Raw genomic sequence first — 21672 nt, forward strand, 5'->3', positions numbered from 1 at the left:
TCAAAAGCAAAAAAGGAAAAGAAGGAAGTCAGTCTCCACCAACTCTAGTCTTTATGTCAAAGAAAATACTTTCTGGAGAAGATAGTGAAGGAACATAGTTTTATTTCAAATGTACAAGGGATGGAAAAGAGAGAGGAGAGAGAGTCCGGTAAAGCGCCGAAAAGAAATTATTCCCCTAGAGTTAGGATGTGAAGTTGACTCTAAAAAGAAGTATGCAATGTGATAAAAAGGAACTATTACTCACACACACACACACACACACACACACACACACACACACACACACACACATTCTCCCCAATGCAGACTGACCCTCTTTCTCCATGCCAGCAAATGCCAGAAGAAACGATTTCTATGACTCCTGCGACGACATAGCACAATTACAACAGAGGATTCTTTGGTTAAAGCGAATGTCAGTGTTGATGTGGAGCAATCTGGGCCTGGGAAATGGACAGTTTCATAGGACGCAACGTAAATATGTTTCCATTTACTGTTTTTCTTCTGCCTACGTTTATTATTTATTTTTTGCTGTACAAGTGAAAAGTGCTATTTTTATTATAATTATTATACCTAATCTCTCGATGAATACCTTACCACAAGAGATTGGCAACCTTCTTTTTTTATTATTATTATTTATTTATGTATTTTTTTATTAGTGAAACACCACGAGGTACAGTTATAGACAGTAAGTCCTCGTGCCTAATAGGTCCGGGGTGCTAATAAACCTTTATGGCAACTTATTACTGATTAACTAGAGTAGCAAACGTACAAAGCCCGTCCCTTAGGCATGCATGACTCACGTCCCCACCGCCCGCCTCTAGACCCGGACCCCAACACTCCCGGTGTGCAGAGAGAAGGGCTCCTGCCCCCTCCCGAGGGCGTGCCCGCGCGGGAAGTCTCCGCCCCCTGGCCAGCCGAGCATGCGTGGAGAGGCGTCACTCCACCGCCGACCACGCCCCCCAGCAGGCAACACTCCCAGAATTCCGCCTTCCAGGGCCTAAGCCACGCCCCCCTCCGAAGCCGTCTGCCCGGACTTAAGATGGCGGCCGGCCGCAGGGCGGGGCCGGGTCCCGGGTTAGAACTCCGGCCGCAGCCAGCCCCGCCCAGTTAGCGCCGCGCTGGGGCTGCAGCGGTGGAGCCGGCGGGAGCGCTTTTGCACCCCTGCTCCTCGGAGACGGCATGAGGTCCCCGGTTCGGGACCCGTCCCCGAGTGATGGCGAGGACGGCTCGGACAGCACGCCCCTGCTGCGGGGCGCGTCGCGGCCGAAAGCCGGTGAGCGGCGGGGCTGGAGCGGGCGGCGGGTGCGCGGGGCAGCGGGAGCGGCCGAGGCGCGAGGGGGCAGCAGCAGCAGCAGCAGCAGCAGCTGCAGCTGCAGGAGGACCCGCTGGGTCAGCGCCCCTCGCGCCGGCCCGGGAACCGGACTCGCGCCCCGGGTGGGGGAGACGTGGGAAAACGGAGCGCGCGGAGGCCTCGCGGGCGTGGGACAGTCTGGGGGCTCCTGGGGTCCGGGAGACTGGGAAGGACAGAGCTTAAGACCGCCGTGACATTCCGGAGGGGATGTCGGTCGAGGCACAGCCGCCCGGCGACGGTCTTGACTTTGCTCAGAAGAGACCGCGAGTGAATCCGGGGTCGGAGCGCTAGTCCAGCGGGGCGCCCTCCTGGGTTCGATCCTAGGCATCCCATATGGTACACACACCCCCCCCCTCAAGTCCCCCTAGCACAGCCAGGAGTGATTCCTGAGTGCAGAGCCAGGAGGAACCCCTGAGCATCGGCAGGTGTGACCCAAGAAGCCAAAAAAAAAAAAAAGAGAGAGAGAGAGAGAGACAGACAGACAGACAACACAAGTGCGGCTTCTGCACTTTTCTCTCCCGCAAGGGGTTGCGTATCCTTCAAGTTACGGGTTCAGGTGGACTTTTCCTACCCGGAGAGTTTAAAAAAAAAAAAAAAGAAGTCGGGACTGGAGCAATAGCACAGCGGGTAGGGCGTTTGCTTTGCACGCGGCGAACCCGGGTTCGAGTCCCAGTATCCCATATGGTGGTCTCCTGAGCACAGCCAGGGGTAATTCTGAGCGCAGAGCCAGGAGGAACCCCTGTGCATTGCCGGGTGTGACCCAAAAAGCAAAAAAAAAAAAAAAGTCTTGCAGCTGTTCGAGGTGGGGGTGGTGTTTACAGTGTTGCTGCTCTGACCCTGAGGCAATTGAAACGATTTTGCTCTTGGATACTTTGTGACCTTGGCTTCCCTAAAGGTGGTTAAGACTGAGAACAGTTTCACTCAAGGTGGTTAAGACTGAGAACAGCTAAGCTTTGCGTGCCTTCCAAGCCATTTCAAAGACTTACCGCGAGGAGCAGTTAAAATAGCAACGTGGAGTTTTCCTGGAGATTTCTTTTTGTGTTTAAAATTGCCAGATGGTGTGGGTAGTACAATGGATAGGACGTTGCAGGCGACCCACCCGGGTTCTGTCCCCGGCATGCCATATGGTAACCACACCGCCCCTCTCCCCCAGGCTGCCAGGACTGATCCTTCAGCACAGAGCTAGGAGTAAGCCCTGAGCATTATCAGATATGGCCCCCAAACAAAACAAAACAAAAAAATTGCCTGATGGTGGCAGTAGTAATATGACTCCATCTCCCAGCTGGGACCTGTCGTCTTATTGACTCTTCAGTATAAATACTGTCACTTGGTTCCATAAACCTATCTTTACGGCATGTACTCTTAGATTTCTGTAATCTTTTGTAAAGTAATTTCTTCTGTGAAATAATCTAGTATGGAAATATAGAAACCAATGGCATAACAAAGACACTCCTTAGAAACTATTATGTTGCTAATGAAATACATATTCTCCAATTATATACACTTAAAAATAAGATTTAAAATTAGACTGCATCTAATTTTAACTCAAAAGGTGAATATTATTGGCAGGGAAAAATTGCTGATTAAGCCACAATGGACCACTTGACATTGGTAAAGATACCAAATGTTGGCAAAAACAACTAGAACTTTAATAACTTTCTAGTACAAGAGCTAATGTAAAACTACTCTGGGAAATTGGCAAGTTTATTTTAAAGTTAAACAGATGTTACCTTAATATACACAATGTTTAGAACTGTATTATTCATAATAATGAAAACGGAAAATTTCCAGTCAAGGATCAATAAGTGACTGGCAAGCAGATTGCAGTACGTATCCATAAACAGTAGAATAATAGAAAAGTACTATAGAATCCATGCTGTAGAATTCAGTAATGAAAAGATACTAATACACTAAACAATGCTGGAGTGATAGCACAGCGGGTAGGGCGTTAGCCTTGCACGTGGCAGACCTGGTCGGCCCAGGTTCGATTCCTCCGCCTCTCTCGGAGAGCCCGGCAAGCTACCCGTGACATATTTGATATGCCAAACACAGTAACAACAAAGTCTCACAATGGAGACGTTACTGGGCCCGCTCGAGCAAATCGAATGTGGTTTAAATTTTTTTAAGACATACTGAGCACAGGAAGCCTCCCCTGAATGTTTCAAGTGGTCACGTAGGGTAGTTATAGGGGCTAGAGCAATAGTACAGGGGTGAAGGCGTTTGCTTTGCACACACCCAGCCCTGGGTCAATCGCCAACACCACTGAGAAATATAGATAGAAACCATCCTATTAATTAATGGTTTCATGACGTGGACGTTTTAAAATAAGCAAAACTAGAGGAACAAAGGGCTGGAGCGATAGCACAGCGGTAGGGCGTTTGCCTTGCACGCAGCCAACATGGCCGACCCGAGTTTGATTCCTCCGCCCCTCTCGGAGAGCCCGGCAAGCTACCGAGAGTATTCGATATGCCAGACACAGTTAACAACAAAGTCTCCAATGGAGACGTTACTGGGCCCGCTCAAGCAAATCGACGATCAATGGGAGGGCCTTTACCTTTACCTTAGAGTAACAAAAAGTTGATGGCTACTTGGAAACCGCCAGCAGAAGAAACGAACTGTAAGAGTAGTTTGGGAGCACTGTAACACTGTCCTCCCATTGTTCATCAATTTTCTTGAGCAGGCACCAGTAACGTCTCCATTGTGAGACTTATTGTTACTGTTTTTGGCATATCCATTACGCTGCAGGGAGCTTGCCAGGCTCTGCGGTGTAGGCAAGATGCTCTCAGTAGCTTGCCAGGCTCTTCCGAGAGGGACAGAGGAATCGAACCTGGGTCGGGCGTGAGCAAGGCAAACGCCCTACCCACTGTGCTATCACTCCAGTTTGGGAATGATGGAAAAATTCTATATCTTGATTGGGGTCACGATCACGACCATCCTATTGTTCGTCGATTGCCTCGAGCAGGCCAGTAAGGTCTCCTTCGTCCTAGCCCTGAGATTTTTTAAAAAATGACATATTCAAGGCTCTTTCGGGGTTAGGAGAATGAGACCCATCATTGTTACTGGTATTTGGCATATTGGGTACGCCACGGAGAGTTTGCCAGACTCTGCCGTGTGGGCGGGCTACATTCAGTAGCCTGCCAGTTTGTCCAAAGTAAGAATGGGATAATAAGATGTCACCCGGCTGCAAATGTGGCCACGCGCTTCCGGGAGCTGGGTTTTGGGGTGAATAAGTTTATATATTAATCAATCCACTGAAATAAACCATTGACAAACATGCTCTCCCCCCACACCCCCCACGCACTGCCTGATGGTGCTGGGCGCCATGCAGGACCAGGGGTCCAATGCATGACGTCACACATGCAAGGCAGGCATTCTACTGTTAAGCAGCCTCCCCAGCCCTGAAATGTGTACAGTTTACTGTATGTAAACTAGTCCTCAATAAAGTTAATCGAAAAAAGAAAAATGTATTAACTCATAGCATTGCTATACAAACAATCCCTATTTGATATTTGGGTTCAGTGTATGTACTTTTACACCCTTTTCCTTCTGTTTTGAAGTAGCTATCTCATTATACTCATTTTTCCTTATTTTGTTCTATATTCGGCAAGCTACGGATAGTATCTTGCCCTCACGGCAAAGCCTGTCAAGCTACCCCTGACGTATTTGATATGCCAAACACAGTCACCAGTGTCACAATGGAGACGTTACTGGGCCTGCTCGAGCAAATCAATGAACAATGGGAGGACAGTGACAGTGACAGATTCTGTATTTACCTACAGGTGGGGTGAGGCATGAAAGAAATAGTGGCGGCAATTTTTTCTATTTAAAATATGATAAAAAGATTTTTGGGTGGGGTGCCTACAGTTATAGGGCATTATATTGGCCATCTCTATATGTGGTCCTTCATTGTGGTCATGTCCAGAAATTGCTCACATGGTTATAGTGTCACTGGGGCTGCATTTGTGACCACAGAGATCATAGCAGCAATGCCAAGAATCAAATTAGTGGCGTCAGATCATACAAAAACTATGAGCTTTTTTAAAATGCTCTGAGGACCAGTGAGACAGAACTCAACAGCCTGAGTGCATGGTTACAGGCAGGAACTTCTGCCCAGTACTGCATGGTCCCTTGAGCACTACCAGGAACAAGCCCCAAGCACTGGGCAAGAGCCTCACACTCCCCCCTCCCCCCAGCACTGCCAGGTGTGGCCCCAAACCTAAATAAATAAGTAGCTGAGGATAGTTTGACACATCGTATACGTTAATTACTGTTATCATCATCACTGAAGACCGTTTGGAGAATGAGGACCCCATTCTTCACTACCAGGCTCTGTTAGAACTTTTCTTGCTTGTAATTGTGCGTTATCAATTTCTTGCTAATAACATGTGCTTTATTTTCATTGATTTTGATTTTCAGTTTTGTTTACTAGTTGCCTATGCTGTTGGGGGAAATTGATATTCAGTTACATAGTCACTAAGCTTCACACATATGCTTTGGTTTGTTTTTTGCTTGTCTGTTTGTTTGAGGGCCACACCTGGAGGTGCTCGGAGCTTACTGGTGGCCTTGGGGTTCTATCAGAGATAGAACCCAGGTCAGCTGCAAGCAAGGCAAAGGATCTTACCCATTTTACTATCTCTCAAGTTTCATACACTTGCTCTGTGTGTGTGTGTATGTGCGTGTGTAGAATTTAGTACTAGTAGAAGCAACTGCTTACAGAATGAAGGAGCTGTCTGGGCATCTGTGACAAATTGTTAATGGGGTACATTTTAGAGAACATTAATTTTGTTCACATAAATGTTTGTTTTTTTGTTTTTTGTTTTTTGTTTTGCTTTTTGGGTTACACCCGGCGATGCTCAGGGGTTACTCCTGGCTCATGCACTCAGGAATTGCTCCTGGCGGTGCTCAGGGGACCATATGGGATGCTGGGAATCGAACCTGTGTCGGCCATGTTGGCTGCGTGCAAGGTAAACGCCTTACTCGCTGTGCTATCGCTCCAGCCCCCACATAAATGTGTTTTTAAGCCAGAAATTTATAAAGATTTACTGGGAATTAATTACTTTTTAAGGATCAGATAATGGGGTTGAAGTGATAGTAGTAGTACCAGGTGCGACAAATTGTATATTGCGCTTTTTAAAAGCAAAATGAACTCATTTTAGATAGGAATTTGTTTTTAAGTACTTTTTTTTTAAGTACAAGTTCCTGGTCAAATCAACTAGATCCAGTGCCAACCACTTGTAATTTTGTTTTGTTTTTATTTTGTATGGGCGGTATACCCAGCTGTGCTTACGGCATACTCTTGGTTCTGTGCTCAGGGATCACTCCTGGCAGTGGTCAGGGGACCAATGTGGTTTCTTGGATCAAACCTGGACCAACCGCATACAAGGCAAGCATCTAGACTGTACTGTTTCTTTCCCCATTCTGTAAGATTTTTGCTCTTATTTTTGCTTTGAGCCACATCTAGCAATGCTTGGTGTTACTCCTGGCTCTGCACCCAGAAATCACCTCTGATGTGCCCAGGAGACCATTTAGGATTCCAGGAATTGAACCAGGTCAGCCATGTGCAAGGCAAGAGTCCTACCTGCTGTCATACCTCTCCAGCCCTCATCCTGTCTTTTTTAAATACTTCATTCAAATCAGAATCCCAATATCATCCATACCACTCAAATGACGGAAATATCTCTTGTGTTCTTTTGATCTGGATACCTGACAGCCTTTACTTCCCTATTTCTTCCTCGCAGTTTGTTGAAGCAAACTGGGTCATTCCTTACACTTTACGTTATTCTGATAATATCTCTGGTTATTTTTTAATAGAATCTCCTGCCGTCATGTTTGCTATAAGTTTACAATTGGTAGATAGGTATAGAGCAGAGGTTCCTAAACTTATTTGGCCTACTGGTCTTTTTTCACACACCATAAGCTACTCAGCAACCCTTGAGCTTTTCCTAATTTAAGCAAACAGGAAGCAACCCCCTTCCCCCAATTACACCTGATACACTCCCACAACCCTCTTCCTGGTGGAGGGCCAGTATAGTATCACCCACCCACTTTGGGAAACACTAAGAGAGATTTAATCATAATATGACTCACAACAAGCTCCCGGGAGAGCACAAGGCAGAGTCTCCTACCCTGTGCCTGACTATCCTCGCCAGGGCCCAACAGCTGAAGACCTCCAGGCCCCAGCCAAGGCCATACTGAGGCCACTCTCCACGCACTTGGATAAGCCTCAGGCATAACAGAACTGGCAGAGGAACCCAGGTGTGTGGGACCCGGGGCTGAGATCTCCAAGCCTGCACGGTTTGGGAATGGACCTGTCAGTAGCTAGACAGTTACACCCTCCAACTGCCGTGTAACCCCAACAACGGCCAAGATCCAGAGATTATCACAACAAGCTCCCGGGAGAGCACAAGGCAGAGTCTCCTACCATGTGCCTGGCTATCCTCGCCAGGGCCCAACAGCTGAAGACCTCCAGGCCCCAGCCAAGGCCATACTGAGGCCACTCTCCACGCACTTGGATAAGCCTCAGGCATAACAGAACTGGCAGAGGAACCCAGGTGTGTGGGACACCTGGCAAGCTATCCATGGTCTATGCCAAATAGAACAAATTGATATGCCAAATCCAGTAATAAATGGATCTCATTCCCCTAACCCTAAATATGGCGGAGTTGAGAAGGATATGGAAGGAAAGGCTGATAAAATACCAAGGCAGAAATAAGCTGCCAAAACGAAGAAAAACAAAAATGATTGTCTGTACTTTTAATGCTCGTACGCTGGCATCTGCTGCATCCATTGAAGACCTTATTGTACAAGCGCGAAAGATCAAGTACGACATAATTGGTCTGACCGAAACAAGAAGACATCAATCACATCATGCCGTTTTCGACACTGGAGAAGAACTATTCCTTGGAACATGTGATAAAAGAGGCGTCGGTGGTGTCAGTATCCTTGTCAACACAAACTTAGCCACGAGCATTCATTCATTCAAATGCCTAACAACCCGAATCGGACGATTACACTTGAATAGATGTGGCTCACTACCGGCAGTATCTATCTTTGTTGTCTATGCACCAACATCCAGTTATGGTGAAAGAGAAACTGAGAAGTTCTACATGGAGCTGGAGAAGTTCTATAAAGAAGATCACACCTTCTACAAGATCATTGTCGGTGATTTTAATGCCAAGATAGGACCAAGAAGATCAGTCGATGAACTCCACATCGGGACCCATGGCCTGGAATGGAACGAACAGGGTGACAGACTGTCTGAGTTCATCATGTCAACCAAAACCTTCCATGGTAACTCACAGTTCCAAAAGGCTGAATCTAAACGTTGGACATGGGAGTCTCCCGATGGACGGTTCCACAATGAAATAGACCACATCATATTCAATCGGCGGTTTTGCCTAACCAATGTTGCTGTTGTCCCAAAATTCCAAACGGGATCAGACCACCGTCTTCTTCATGCAAAATTCTACCTCACAGAACGAGGAGAAAAGAATGCAAGGTTTAAGAAGAGGACTCCCAGAACGACCACCAACTGGGAGCTCTTTGGCTCTGTTGCGGCAACATGGAAAGATGCCGTCATTGACAAGATTGATGAGGAATACGATCGAATGATTCAGCACCTCCATGATTGTGCGAGGAATGCCAAGAGAGAGATAACCACAAAAACCGTCTTTCTTCAAACACTCTTGAACTTATTCGCCAACGTGGCTTGGGACATGCCTCAGGCAACCACAAGCAAACATCCGAACTGGCAAAACAGTGCAGAGAAGCCATCAAGGATGACCTCAAAAACAGGAGAGCAGCGGTACTGGTAGATCAGGCAGAAGCTGGGAAAAGCATTCGTAATGCCCGCCTGTCCTTCACCAACTACAAAACCAAGATGACTGCCCTCCGACATCATGATGTATCTATCACATCTTCCAGAAGGGCAATGGAGAAGATTATTCATGACTTCTACTCAGATCTCTTTAATAACCACGTCCACTTGCCCACATACCACATACCACATGATGGATATGTCATTCCCAATGTTCTCCCTTCCGAAATCCAACATGCCATCTCGTCGGTAAAGAAACAAAGAGCACCTGGCCCAGACAAGATCAACCTGAACACCTGAAGAACTTACCATCAGTACTCATCAATACATTGGCTCGGCTCTTCACACGCTACCTGTCTGAATGCAAGGTTCCATCCCAATGGAAAACCAGCAGGACTATACTACTATACAAAAAGGGAGACATCCACGACATTGGCAACTATCGCCCAATCTGCCTATTGTCTGTCGTCTACAAACTGTTCATTCGAGTCATCCTGAATAGGATTAGCAGAACACTAGATAAAGGACAACCATGTGAACAAGCCGGATTCCGAAAAGGATTCAGTACCATCGACCATATCCACACGATTACTAAGCTCATTGAGGTTTCTCGGGAGTTCAAGATGCCGCTCTGTCTAACGTTCATTGATTTAAAGAAAGCCTTTGATTCTGTTGAGACGGAAGCGGTCATTGAAGCCCTAGCCAATCAGGGCATTCAAGCCCAATACATCAGGATCCTTCGTGAGCTCTATTGCAGATTCACTACCAAGATCTCACCATTCTACAAAGAAGTAATCATATCAAGAGAGGGGTTCGGCAGGGTGATACCATTTCACCAAAACTCTTCAGTGCCACCCTCGAGAACATCATGCGACGACTGGAATGGGAAAACATGGGAGTGAAGATAGATGGTCGGCAACTACACCACCTCCGCTTTGCTGATGACATCGTTCTAATAACACCAAACATCAGCCAACCGGCACAAATGCTGAACAACTTTGACCGTGAATGTGGAAAGGTTGGACTACAGCTGAATCTTACGAAGACAATGTTTATGAGAAACAGCCTTGTTCCTGACGCTCCATTCGCTCTCAATGGAACTACCATCTCCGATTGCAACAGTTATGTATACCTAGGTCGAGAAATCAACATGATGAATGACCTGGCATCTGAATTGTGCAGGAGGAAGAGAGCAGCTTGGAATGCCTTCAAGAACGTTGAAGAAATAACTAAAAGGACAAAGGACCTCCAGCTACGAGCACATCTCTTTGATTCCACTGTTCTTCCTGCATTAACATATGCCTCAGAGACCTGGACCCTACGAAAACAGGATGAGAACGCTATTCGGGTCTCTCAAAGAGGAATCGAAAGAGCTATGCTTGGAATATCACGATTCACTCAAATGAGAGATAGAATCCGGAGTTCTGATCTTTGTCAACGCTCAAGAATCAGGGATGCTGTCTCATTTGCCAAGGCATCAAAAATCAGATGGGCTGGACACGTAATGAGGTTTACAGACAACCGCTGGACTAGAGCCATTACTGATTGGATTCCACGGGACATCAAAAGATCACGTGGACGCCCACCTATAAGATGGTCAGACTTCTTCGTCAAGACCCTGAATGATCGGTTTGAGGCTCTGCATGTTCCTAGAACGAACAGATACCATTGGGCTACGCTAGCACGCAACCGGGATGAATGGAGACGTTACTGGCACCCGCTCGAGTAAATCGATGAATAACGGGGATTAAGTGACAAGTGATGACTCTGATTTGCTGTTGTCTGGTTTGTTTGGGGTTTGGGCCACAGCTGGTAAGTACTCCGAGGCTGCTGCTCCTGGCTCTGTGCTCAAGGGTCCCTCCTGGCAATACTCAGCAACCATATGTAGTGTCGGGGCCACGTTGAGGCAAGAGCATTCAGTCCTGTTCTGTCTTTCCAGCTCCTGATTCTGGTTTATCTATAGCTTCCCAAATGTTTACATACCAGTTCTCCCAGATGCTGGAGCCATCCAAGTATTCAGCAGTAAACAAAATAGAATTGCTCCTCCCCTCACGTTTTATTTCTAGCCTGCATTTTCCTCAACAGTTAGCCCTCTGCTTTTCACTTCCCTCTTGGGTCTGAATCCCACTCTAAGACTTTATTTCCTGTAGCACACACATTATAGAACTTGATCTTGTTCGTTTTAACTTTGACCTGCATGAATCGGAAAGGAACTCATTTTTATTGAGTGCCTAATATTACTCCCTACAGTACTGCATGCAATGCAATCCACCTACAGTCCAGTGAGGTGGATTTTAAATCTGAGACACTTGAAAGTAAAAACTGTTACATAATTCTTCAAAGACACAGTGGAAATCAGAACTGAGATTTGTAGAGGAAGGTATCTTCCCCCTTACCATTTTAGATTCTTTGAGACCCAAAAAGCACAACATAAAACAGATGACCAGGAGAAAAGCATTTAATTCAAAACATAAGAATTCTATAGACAGGAATTATAGTAAAATAAGAAGAATCCCATAGACAGGAATTACAGTTAAGAAGTATCTGCTATATTCCAGAATGGAATGGAATTGGGCCTGGGGTTTCGAAGTGGGGTAGACAATAAGATAGGACTGTTACATCTATCTCAAAACCATGTCAAGATGCTGGAGAGAGTATCAGGGTTAAGGCACTTATCTTGCTTAAGACCAAGCCTGGTAAGATTCTCCAACGCCTCTTATGGTCCTCTGAGCACCACGAGATGAGGCCCAAATCCCTCCCCCAAAAATCAAGAAGAAGAGCAGATATTGAGTAATTACATCAAAGAGGTTTAATGGTACCAATGCAGAGAGATAGGACAGTGAGGAAGCGCTTGTCTTGCTTGCAACCGACTCCATCCCCAGCATCACATATAGACCCTGAGTACAGAGTCAGCAGTGATACCTGAGCACAGCTGGGTGTGCCCTGCCCCCCACCCCATAAAAAGTTATCATTGGTAATGGCTCATTTTCTGGACTAGACCTCTCTGTCTTAATATTTGGGGGATGATTAAGAGGGAAAAGTTTCTCCTTGAGTCTGCTGAGGAAACTTCAGATCAAAATCCACATTCCAGAATGGAACATTCTGGGGAGACTTGTTCTGAACCCCTTCCTGTCCATCCCCCAGGTCTGCTCAAGTCTAAATCAGACCATGTTCTTACAACTCCACCCACTCCACATTCCTAAATTTGAGGCAGTTTTTTCAGAAATTGATGTTTGTTTAGATGGGTGCTCTGTTCGTTATGCAAGCCTGGTTGTGCTTTGAACTTGTTTTGAATGCGATAGATGCTTATTGGATATTCTCTTTCATTATCATGCCAGAATGCTTCTGTTGGCCAAATTTCAGAGACTGTATTTATAGTTGTATTGTATGCTCCCATCATATTTTCTTGAAATAAAATTGCTCTGATTTGTGATAAACTCTTTTTCATAATCCAGATACACTTACTTTTTAATATTGCTTAAAACCTCATCATATACTTTGTGGCATCTGTTTGGCCTTTTTTTAAAACAAACTTCTTAAGTAATACCTTAGCAAAGCAGACAGTATATAAATGTGAGTTTTTCTTGCTCCAAATTTCATGTGAACATTTTATTTGTCCAAATTTGACAAGATGATGAGTCCTCCATCTAGACATGGTGTACTATTGTTCAGCAAAGAGTGATGATAAAAAAAATAGGCTCTCTCAAGAGAGAGAGAGAGGAAGAAGAAGAGAAAATAGGTTCCCTTCGACTCAGTGGGCAGCTCAGTGGCCAGAAGCACCTGCCCTGTAAATATGAGGCCATGAATTCAATCCCTGGGACCACCTATATGCACAAACAATCTGGTACGTCTGCTGTTGCACCCCTGCTTCAGCAAACGTACTGTTTGCAAGCACCACAACTGAAGGTATGCAACACTGTATGTGTGCATCACAAACTAAAAAGTGGGCAACCCCGAGTTGTAATAACAGCAACAAAGGGAAAGAAAAGGGGGGAATAAAATTCAGTTTAAAAGGGAATAAGAAACCAGAGAGATATAACAGCAGTCAGGGAGCTTGCCTTGCACACAGCCAAGCCAGGTTCAATCCTTGGCACCTTATTTGGTCCCCTGAGCACTGCCAGGAGTGAAGCACAGAGCCAGAAAAAAGCCCTGAGCCTATATAGCAGGTATGGCCCAATAACTAAAATAAGAGTGAATAAAATTACAAAAGAGAAATAACTTTCCCAAAAAAAAGAAAATATGCTCTCCTATAAAACATGTATTGCAGGGGCACGGAGCGTTAGTACAACGGGTAGAGTGTTTGCCTTGCATGCGGCCGACCCGGGTTCAATTCCCAGCATCCCATATGGTCCCCCGAGTACTGCCAGGAGTAATTCCTGAGTGCATGAGCCAGGAGTAACCCCTGTGCATCGCCAGGTGTGACCCAAAAAGCAAGAAAAAAAAAAGCATGCATTGCAGTCCAACTGAATCACTTAATCACTTAATCACTTAACTTCCCGTTAGTCGTCGATTTGCTCGAGCGGGCGCCAGTAACGTCTCCATTTGTCCCTGTCGCGTGCTAGTGTAGCCCAATGGCATCTGTTCGCTCCGGGAACATGAAGGGCCTCAAACCGCTCGTTCATGATCATGAACGATCATCCAACTGAATAGTTGTCCATTTATATGAAACAATGAGCAAATGCATTCTGATTCAAGTAGCAGAGACAGCACATAGAAATCCTTTGAGATACAGTTCTTACAGGCCTGCATCTGAGTACAACAGTGATCTCGTCATTCTGACAGCTATTTTGCTCCTGAATAAAAGGAATAAAGAAAGCCAAATGAACACTCTCTATTAAAAGATGTAAATCTTGGGGTTGGGGAAAGAAATCAGAATGGGCTGAATGCATGCTTTTGCATACAAGGGTCCCAGATTTTATCCCTGATACCGCATGGTCCCTCAAGAGTCACCTGGTGTGACCGTCACCTACCCCAAGCACCAAGCCAGGAGTAACCCCTGAAGAGTGTCAGGTGTGACCCCAAAACAAAACAAAATGTACATCATAGAAAAGTGATGTACCCAAGTACAGTTGTGTCATATTCACTAATGCATCTGCCTGTCAGTATGAGTCCAAACCTTTGTACTCTGAAAAATGTATCCTTGAGTTTTTTTTTTCAATTAAAATATCCAGATTGGGATCAGAGTGATAGTACAGTGGGTACAGCATTTGCTTTGCACTCAACCAACCCGGGTTTGATCCCCAGCATCCCATACGGTCCGCCAAGCACCACCAGGAGTGATTCCAGAATGCAGAGCCAGGAGTGACCCCTGAGCATCACCGAGTATGAACAACAACAACACACACACACACACACACACACACACACACACACACAAAGCCTAATTCCTAGAAATATATGGACATGCACACAAATCATATTAATGTGCCTTTTCCAAGGAAAAACACATATATTCATAAGGAGATTAAGCACATATGTTTTTCAGCAGATATTTGTCAAATGCTCAGTGTTTACCAAAGTTACAAGTACAGATCCCGGATTTACTTATTTCCCTCTGTGACTCAGAGAGCGATCACCCTTTGCTTCTTGAATTCCGGTTCTTCCCTGTTTGCATCTCTCAGTCAAAGAAGAATACATATGCCTTATGTTCTCAGTAGAGGGAAAAACTCCTCCCTCACATGATCTTCCCTTGATTGGTTCCTCCAGTCTACTCCCTCCCTCTTTCTTCTTAATCATTGTGGTACATTCTCTTATTTCCCTTTTCTCTGTGCGCTCTTCGAGCATGGTCACTGCAGAGCTCTTGCTACTGGGATAGACTAGAAAAATTTGCTCGTGGATTCTTAAATCCATTTAGTTTAGAAGATCCCCAAATATCAGTCATGGCTTCAAACTCTGACTCAGCCTCCAAGAACACTAAGAAAGGTAAGGAATGTACGAAGTGGGGCTCTTGGCAGTAAATTTTTTTGTCCTCTGCTGCATTTGCAATGAGAAACCTTCTAACCCATTTGTAGAATACAAGCTGTCCTACAGTGAGTGCGCGGGTGCTTACTGGCCATGCTATAGTAGTTTTTCAGAAATAATGATGACAGTAACCCACTTATTTTCTCGTACCCTTGCTAACTGACCGATTAGGAGTTCAGTTTTGACTCTGGGATGGAAATTTTTTTCTGAGCAAAATTGATAAACCTATTTAATGGCGTTTTAAGCAGGTGTTTTAGAGTTGAGGCCCTTGTGTATTAAGTGTTTATAAAAAATTAAACATACCAGAAGTATATTCTTTTTGAGGGCCAGAGATATATAAGTACAGTAGGAAGGACACTTACCTTGCATGTGGGTGACAGGGGTCCAATCTCCATTACCTGCTGTGGTCCCCAGAATTCACCAGGAGTAAGCCCTGAGCACTGCTGGCTGTTGCCAAGAAAACAAAGTTCTTTTAGATGTGCTTAACTTGAGAATATTCTCAGAAAATATTCATGATCATTAACTTTCTTATATACTTCTTAAAAGTAAACTTTTGGGTTAGATAATCTAGCCTAGTTTATTCTTTTAATGAAAATTTCTCCCAATCTTTTTCTTTCAGTTCCAGTGTGCTGCTCTGCTCGTTACAATTTAGCAGTTTTGGCCTTTTTTGGCTTCTTGGTCCTGTATGCATTGCGGGTTAATCTAAGTGTTGCACTAGTGGATATGATAGATTCCAACATGACTTTGTCCGATAATCGAACTTCCAGAGAGTGCGCAGAACATTCTCCTCCCATAAAAGTTCTCCATAATCAAACGGTAAGTGCTTTTAAAAAAGGAAAGAAAAAGAAAAATCATCTTAATGCTAAAATACCTCCAAAAATTATGAGAAGGTCTTTCCTCATTTATCAGAGATCACAGACCTTTCCTCCCTGAATAACTGTCTTTTGTGTTTTCCTAGGGACTGTTTGGATAGTAACTTGTTACTGTAGCTACTGTTGTACTGCCCTGGATCTGGGGGAAAAGTTGTTTTTCAGTTTCGTGTTGAAACATTACAGCTTTAAAAATAATTTAAAAATACCTGTTTTGCCCAAGCACAAAAATGTGTAAGTCTGCAACTGTACCTCATGATGTCTCACTATTAAAATAAATAAAATTTTTTAAAAAGGAAAAAAAAATACTTGTTTTGCATACTAGAAAATTCAATTGTTTGAGATGCTGCTAAGTAGTTTTTATGAGACTGTGGTTTATTAGCAATTTCTGTAATTACAAGATTGTTCTGGGTGTTGAGAGTTTAGGAAATCTTAACTGCAGATTGAAAACCCAGAACAGGACCATTTCTTAGGACTATCTTTTCTAAGACTTGTGCACCCCGAATTTCAGTCATTCTGCCTGCCTCTTGCTGGAGTTACTTTGTGATCATCACTTGTTACAACTGAGTTTTACCCTCTTTAAATATTTTGCCTATCATATGTAGAGAAAGAAATCGGGGGGGGGAAGTGGCTTCCTTTTAATGAGTACAGATTCATCCATTTTCAGTGCTTTTGAAGTAGAACAGTCACATTTCGGTGAGTGCAAATGAGCTCTGTACAAATAAGAGCATTCAAGTAAAGCGGATGCTTTCTGCCTGAATACACACACATGAAAGATGACTTCTCAAAAATATTCACATTCGACTTAAGTAATATTGCTGAATAACATATCTGGGTTTACATCGCACCTCTTTTCTCTGCTCCAGTCTATAAGATTTACAGCAAGAGTGCTGCTGGGTAGTTGACAAAGTTCTAGATTGCGATGAGCTTCAAATTGGCACCATTGACAAGAATAATTTGGGTTTGCTCCATACCTTTCCTCTCCTCAAGTGCTTTTGCTGACTCGTAACTATTTTAATCTGTCCTATTATCAGCTTTAAAAAGAAATCCTAGAATGGTTCTTGACAGATTAATTCTGTTATATAGCTATGTGTATTAAAGATGTCAGGTATTTTGATCATCCACTAAATTTTCATTATTATATTCTGCTCAGGAATCAAAGACATTTCCTATTTGCATAGCTTAATTTAAATGTTTGGTCCTTTGTATTGTTCAAGTGTTTGGTCTGAAGTGAGGAGATACTAATGATCGACATTTATGCGTATTAATAATCAAAATTAAGTGAACATACAGTTCATGTCAGGCCCTTTATGTGTCTTTTTCATTTAATCTTCCTAGATCACAAACTTAGTAAGTATTAGAGGTAAACTTGAACTCAGCCTGGCCACAAAGCCTGGTTTAACCACTATTAAATCCTGCTTGGTAGTTTCTGGATTAAGCCTGTGAGTAGTTCCCCTTTGTTTTTTTCAAACCTGCCTGTTCATAGGCACTACGAAGTCTCTTTGAATAGTCCTCCATTCAAACAGGAACCGTCTTGAAGTTCACGATTTTCAGTTATCTTTTTCATTCACTTCTAGAAATTGTCTATTTATGGTAGTGAATGGCCCAGCTAGTCGAGTTTGCAACTACTTCAGTCTAAAATAGTGGCTCAGAATTATATCTCTGCGTATTTACGGCTGGTCAGAGAAAGGATCTGTTTGGCCAAGATCTTAAAGAGTCTGTTTTGTTCCCCCCTCATTTTCTTTATAGGGTAAAAGGTACCAGTGGGATGCAGAAACTCAAGGATGGATTCTCGGTTCTTTTTTTTATGGCTACATCATCACGCAGATTCCTGGAGGATACATTGCCAGCAAAATTGGGGGGAAACTGCTGCTAGGATTTGGGGTCCTTTGCACCTCTGTCTTCACCCTCTTCACTCCCATTGCTGCCGATTTTGGAGTCGGAACTCTGATAGCCCTCAGAGCCCTGGAAGGACTAGGAGAGGTAATTTTCTTCTCTCTTGTTTTTCTCTCTACCCTGAATTACTGTCTTATCTCTTGGTTGTTTTTGTTTTTGTTTTTCGGTGATGCAACTGAGGTTGATTTAAATTTGTTTTAAAACTGGATGGTGACTTTGACATCTCTGAAGCATGTTTCTCTCGTGTTGCTCTGTTCTGAGAGATTATTTCTGAGTCTCTGGATCATGGCTATTAAAGAGCTTATATGGCATCAGTGGCAGTTCATGGGCATGAGTGCCAGGCTACCTGGAGCACAGAGAAATGGAGGGAGGTCGCCTATTCCTGACTGTGCAAGCCTGGAGATTTCTGTTACAAGTCCCGCATACCTGAGTTTTTTCAGCAAATTCACTCATAGATGAGGCTTGTCCAAGCCTGTGGAGATCAGCTGATGAGCATGGCGGCAATTGCATTCTGGAGGTTTTCAGCTGCCAGGGCTCTGTTGTCTTGGGTAGGGGAACCCAACTGTCCTACTCTGTTGCCCTAGATGAGACAGCCTGGCGTGGGGCCCAGAGGCATCTCAGCCTGTCTTGTCTTTTAAAGACATTATTCTTTGGTTTGAACATGAACCAGACATTGACACAGACAGGGATTTATTTATTTTTTTTAAATTTTTTATTAGTGAAACACTATGAGATACAGTTGTAGACTTATAAATTTTTGTGCTTGGGTTTCAATTATACAATGATCAAGTACCCATCCCTCCACCAGTGCCCATTTTCCACCACCACGGATCCCAGTATCCCTCCCACCCCCCATCCCCCCATCCCACCTTGCCTCTGTGGCAGGGCATTCCCTTTTGTGCTCTCTCTCCTTTTGGGTGCTGTGGTTTGCAAAAGAGGCATTGAGTGGCAATCATGTTCAGTCTATACAGGGATTTATTTTTAACTAGAAAGATTATTCACTAGAAAGTAACCCAAGTGAACTTCATTTGTGGTCAGTGAATTTTTGAGTGAAAGCGCCCCCAAATTAGGAGCTTTACACAAATGTATTTCAAGGGACACTTCACATTTCTTTCTGAGGAACTAAGTCACTGTAGGAATACTTAAGATAGTAATCCTTACCTCATGAACTTTTGCCATTTTACCTTCACTGTATCACTGATGGCCCAGCTCTAAAATACATTTTACATACTGAACTTTTGCCTTATTTAACTTATATTTGTTGCTCCCTATCATTTCACTTAGAGACAACTAATTTTCAATGAATCTGTTTCTTTGGTTCTAGTCTTCTGCTGGCCTTCCTTGCTGCTTATGGAATTACTAATTTTGATCTCCTTTGTCTTCTAAGATTTTTTTTTATTCTGTGTGTGTGTGTGTGTGTGTGTGTGTGTGTGTGTGTGTGTGTGAATCACCGTGGGGTATGGTTACAAACTTAGAACTTTTGTGTTTGCATTACAGTCATACCATCCCTCCAAATCCCTCCATCAGTGCCCATTCTCCCCCACCAATGTTCCGAGCCTCCCTCCCACCACCCCCAGCTCAGCCCCCACCACCCCACCCTGCCTCAGCGGCAGGGCATTCCCTTTTATTCTCGCTCCTTTTGGATATTCAATAGAAGTATTGAGCGGCCATTGTTTTCTTTTATTTTATTTTATTTATTTACTTTTTTGCTTTTTGGGTCACACCCAGCAATGCACAGGGGTTATTCCTGGCTCTGCACTCAGGAATTACTCCTGGCGGCGCTCAGGGGACCATATGGGATGCTGGGAATCGAACTCAGGTCAGCCGCGTGCACGGCAAACACCCTATCAGCTGTGCTATTGCTCCAGCCCCAGTTATTTTATTCTTAAAAAAATACTTTTTCTTTCCAGTTTTGTCTGTTTTAATTTGGGAGGAGGGAGGCACACCTGTCTATGCTCAGGGCTTTCTCCTGGCTCGAAGTTCTGGGATCACCCCTGGAAGTTCGAAGGGCCCTTTAAGCAGAACTGGGAATTAAACCAGGTACAGCTGCAGGCAAAACAAACTCCCTTTTCTCTCCAGCTCTCTTTCTACTCCCTTTGTACAGAAACCTCATCCTTAGTGGCTGGAGCAATAGTACAGTGAGCAGGACATTTGCTTGGCGTCCATCTAACCATGGTTCAACCCCTGCCTAATAACTCCACATGGTCTCCCAGACTGCCAGAAGTGATCCCTCAGTCTAGAACCAGGAATAAGCCCTGAGCACAGCTGGGTGCAGCCCCCTCCCCCCAGAAGTGATTCCTTTATAACTTTGAACTTCTGTTCACAAAACCAAAGCTTTAAGTTTCTTTTGCTCTCTCTTAACATTCCTTTAATCCAAGCAGGATTGTGGCCTCTGGATTTGATACATGAAGGTGATTTCTGATAGCAGCATGCCAGACTTTGTTGGCAAAATACTAAACTAAAGTCAGAGTTTAGACACTAACTCCACTAATGATAAAACCCTAGATAAATCCTAATCGCTACACCTCAGTTCCTTTAACTCCAGTTTTTTAAATTGGGGCTAAAATACCTGCCTCATTCTCAGTTGTAGCTCAAATGTATAGTAAACCCTAGAATACTTTGGGAATTGCCAAATGCTATTTATAAATTTAAGATTTTCTCACTCATCCAGACATCCTTATTTTGTTTTATCATTTGGGGTTTACTAAACCCTTTTTGATTATAGGATTCATAATTATCAGTCATTACCTAAGTAAAATATGTTTCATTATACATGTTTTTTATGAACTAGAGTGTTCTATTGTCTAGTTATAGACCTCTTATTGTCTAGTTTTCACTCTCGGAGAACCCGGCAGGGTACTGAGAGTATCCTGCCTGCATATATGCCTGACTGGGAACACCTGTAAAGGTGATTAGAGGCTGCCCCAAAAGCCTCCATCTCTCTCTTAGAGCCCGGCAATCTACCGAGAGTATCCTGCCTGCATGGCAGAGCCTGGCAAGCTACCCATGGCATACTTGATATGCCAAAAATAGTAACAATGATGGTCCTCATTCCCCTGACCCTGAAAGAGCCCCCAATATGCCATCGGGCTACACTAGCACATGATAGGGATGAATAGAGACATTACCGGTGCCTGCTTGAGCAAATCAATGAACAACGAGGTGATAGGGGTAGTGATAGAGTGTTCTTACTATATGTATTTCTGTATTTCCATTCCCTATTTATGTCACTAATTTAGTGTTATAGTATATATTGATTTTATTACTGCTTGCTCTCACGTTTATTTCTGAATTGAATTTAAGTTATGCTCATTCTCAGGCTCTTTTTTTTGTGTCCATTCCTCCAATACGTATCTCCACATGTACATGGCCTCACCCTTAGGTAACTTCTTTCATCTTTCATACCGGATTCACCGTAACTATACTTGGAGCCAGGAATATAGCTCAGAGCTAGAGTACAGACCTTGCGTGTGTGAGGCCCTGGGTTCACTTCCTGGCAGCACATACCTATTTTAATTGAAAACATACATTGTTCCTAGAGTTTTAGACTAAGAATTTACCATAACATAATCTCTTTGGCATTTTCAAACATCTTAAGAATTCTTCTGTAGTGATATTCCTTCTGGATGTTCCATGAGATTAATCATTTCTCACAGATTTGCAATGCTGCCTAAGTTATTTTTCCTTCCCATTGGTAAATTTTTGCTTTTGAAATTGTCAGCAGAAAATACAGAGTATCTAGGCACTTCCTCTTCTCCATTTTTTTTACTGTGGGGGCG

General features: G+C 44.0%; 1 protein-coding gene across 2 annotated transcripts in view; it reads left to right on the top strand.

The window, feature by feature from the left end:
- The first annotated feature begins 1088 nt into the window (after positions 1–1088).
- The window catches only part of SLC17A5 (solute carrier family 17 member 5), a 62211-nt gene continuing 41627 nt past the window's right edge, over positions 1089–21672 (top strand). The window contains exons 1-3 of one of the 2 annotated variants that reach the window (XM_056109732.1): positions 1089–1273; positions 15748–15944; positions 17747–17980. In XM_056109732.1, the coding sequence (XP_055965707.1) occupies positions 1180–1273; positions 15748–15944; positions 17747–17980 (525 nt within the window). In that variant the 5' untranslated portion in view covers positions 1089–1179. Of the gene's footprint in view, positions 1274–15031; positions 15090–15747; positions 15945–17746; positions 17981–21672 lie in introns of those variants that run through there. The other variant, XM_056109733.1, reaches the window with a different exon arrangement.

The sequence above is a fragment of the Sorex fumeus genome, unplaced genomic scaffold (assembly GCF_029834395.1).
Source record: "Sorex fumeus unplaced genomic scaffold, SorFum_2.1 ptg000008l, whole genome shotgun sequence".
Taxonomy (NCBI): Eukaryota; Metazoa; Chordata; class Mammalia; order Eulipotyphla; family Soricidae; genus Sorex; species Sorex fumeus.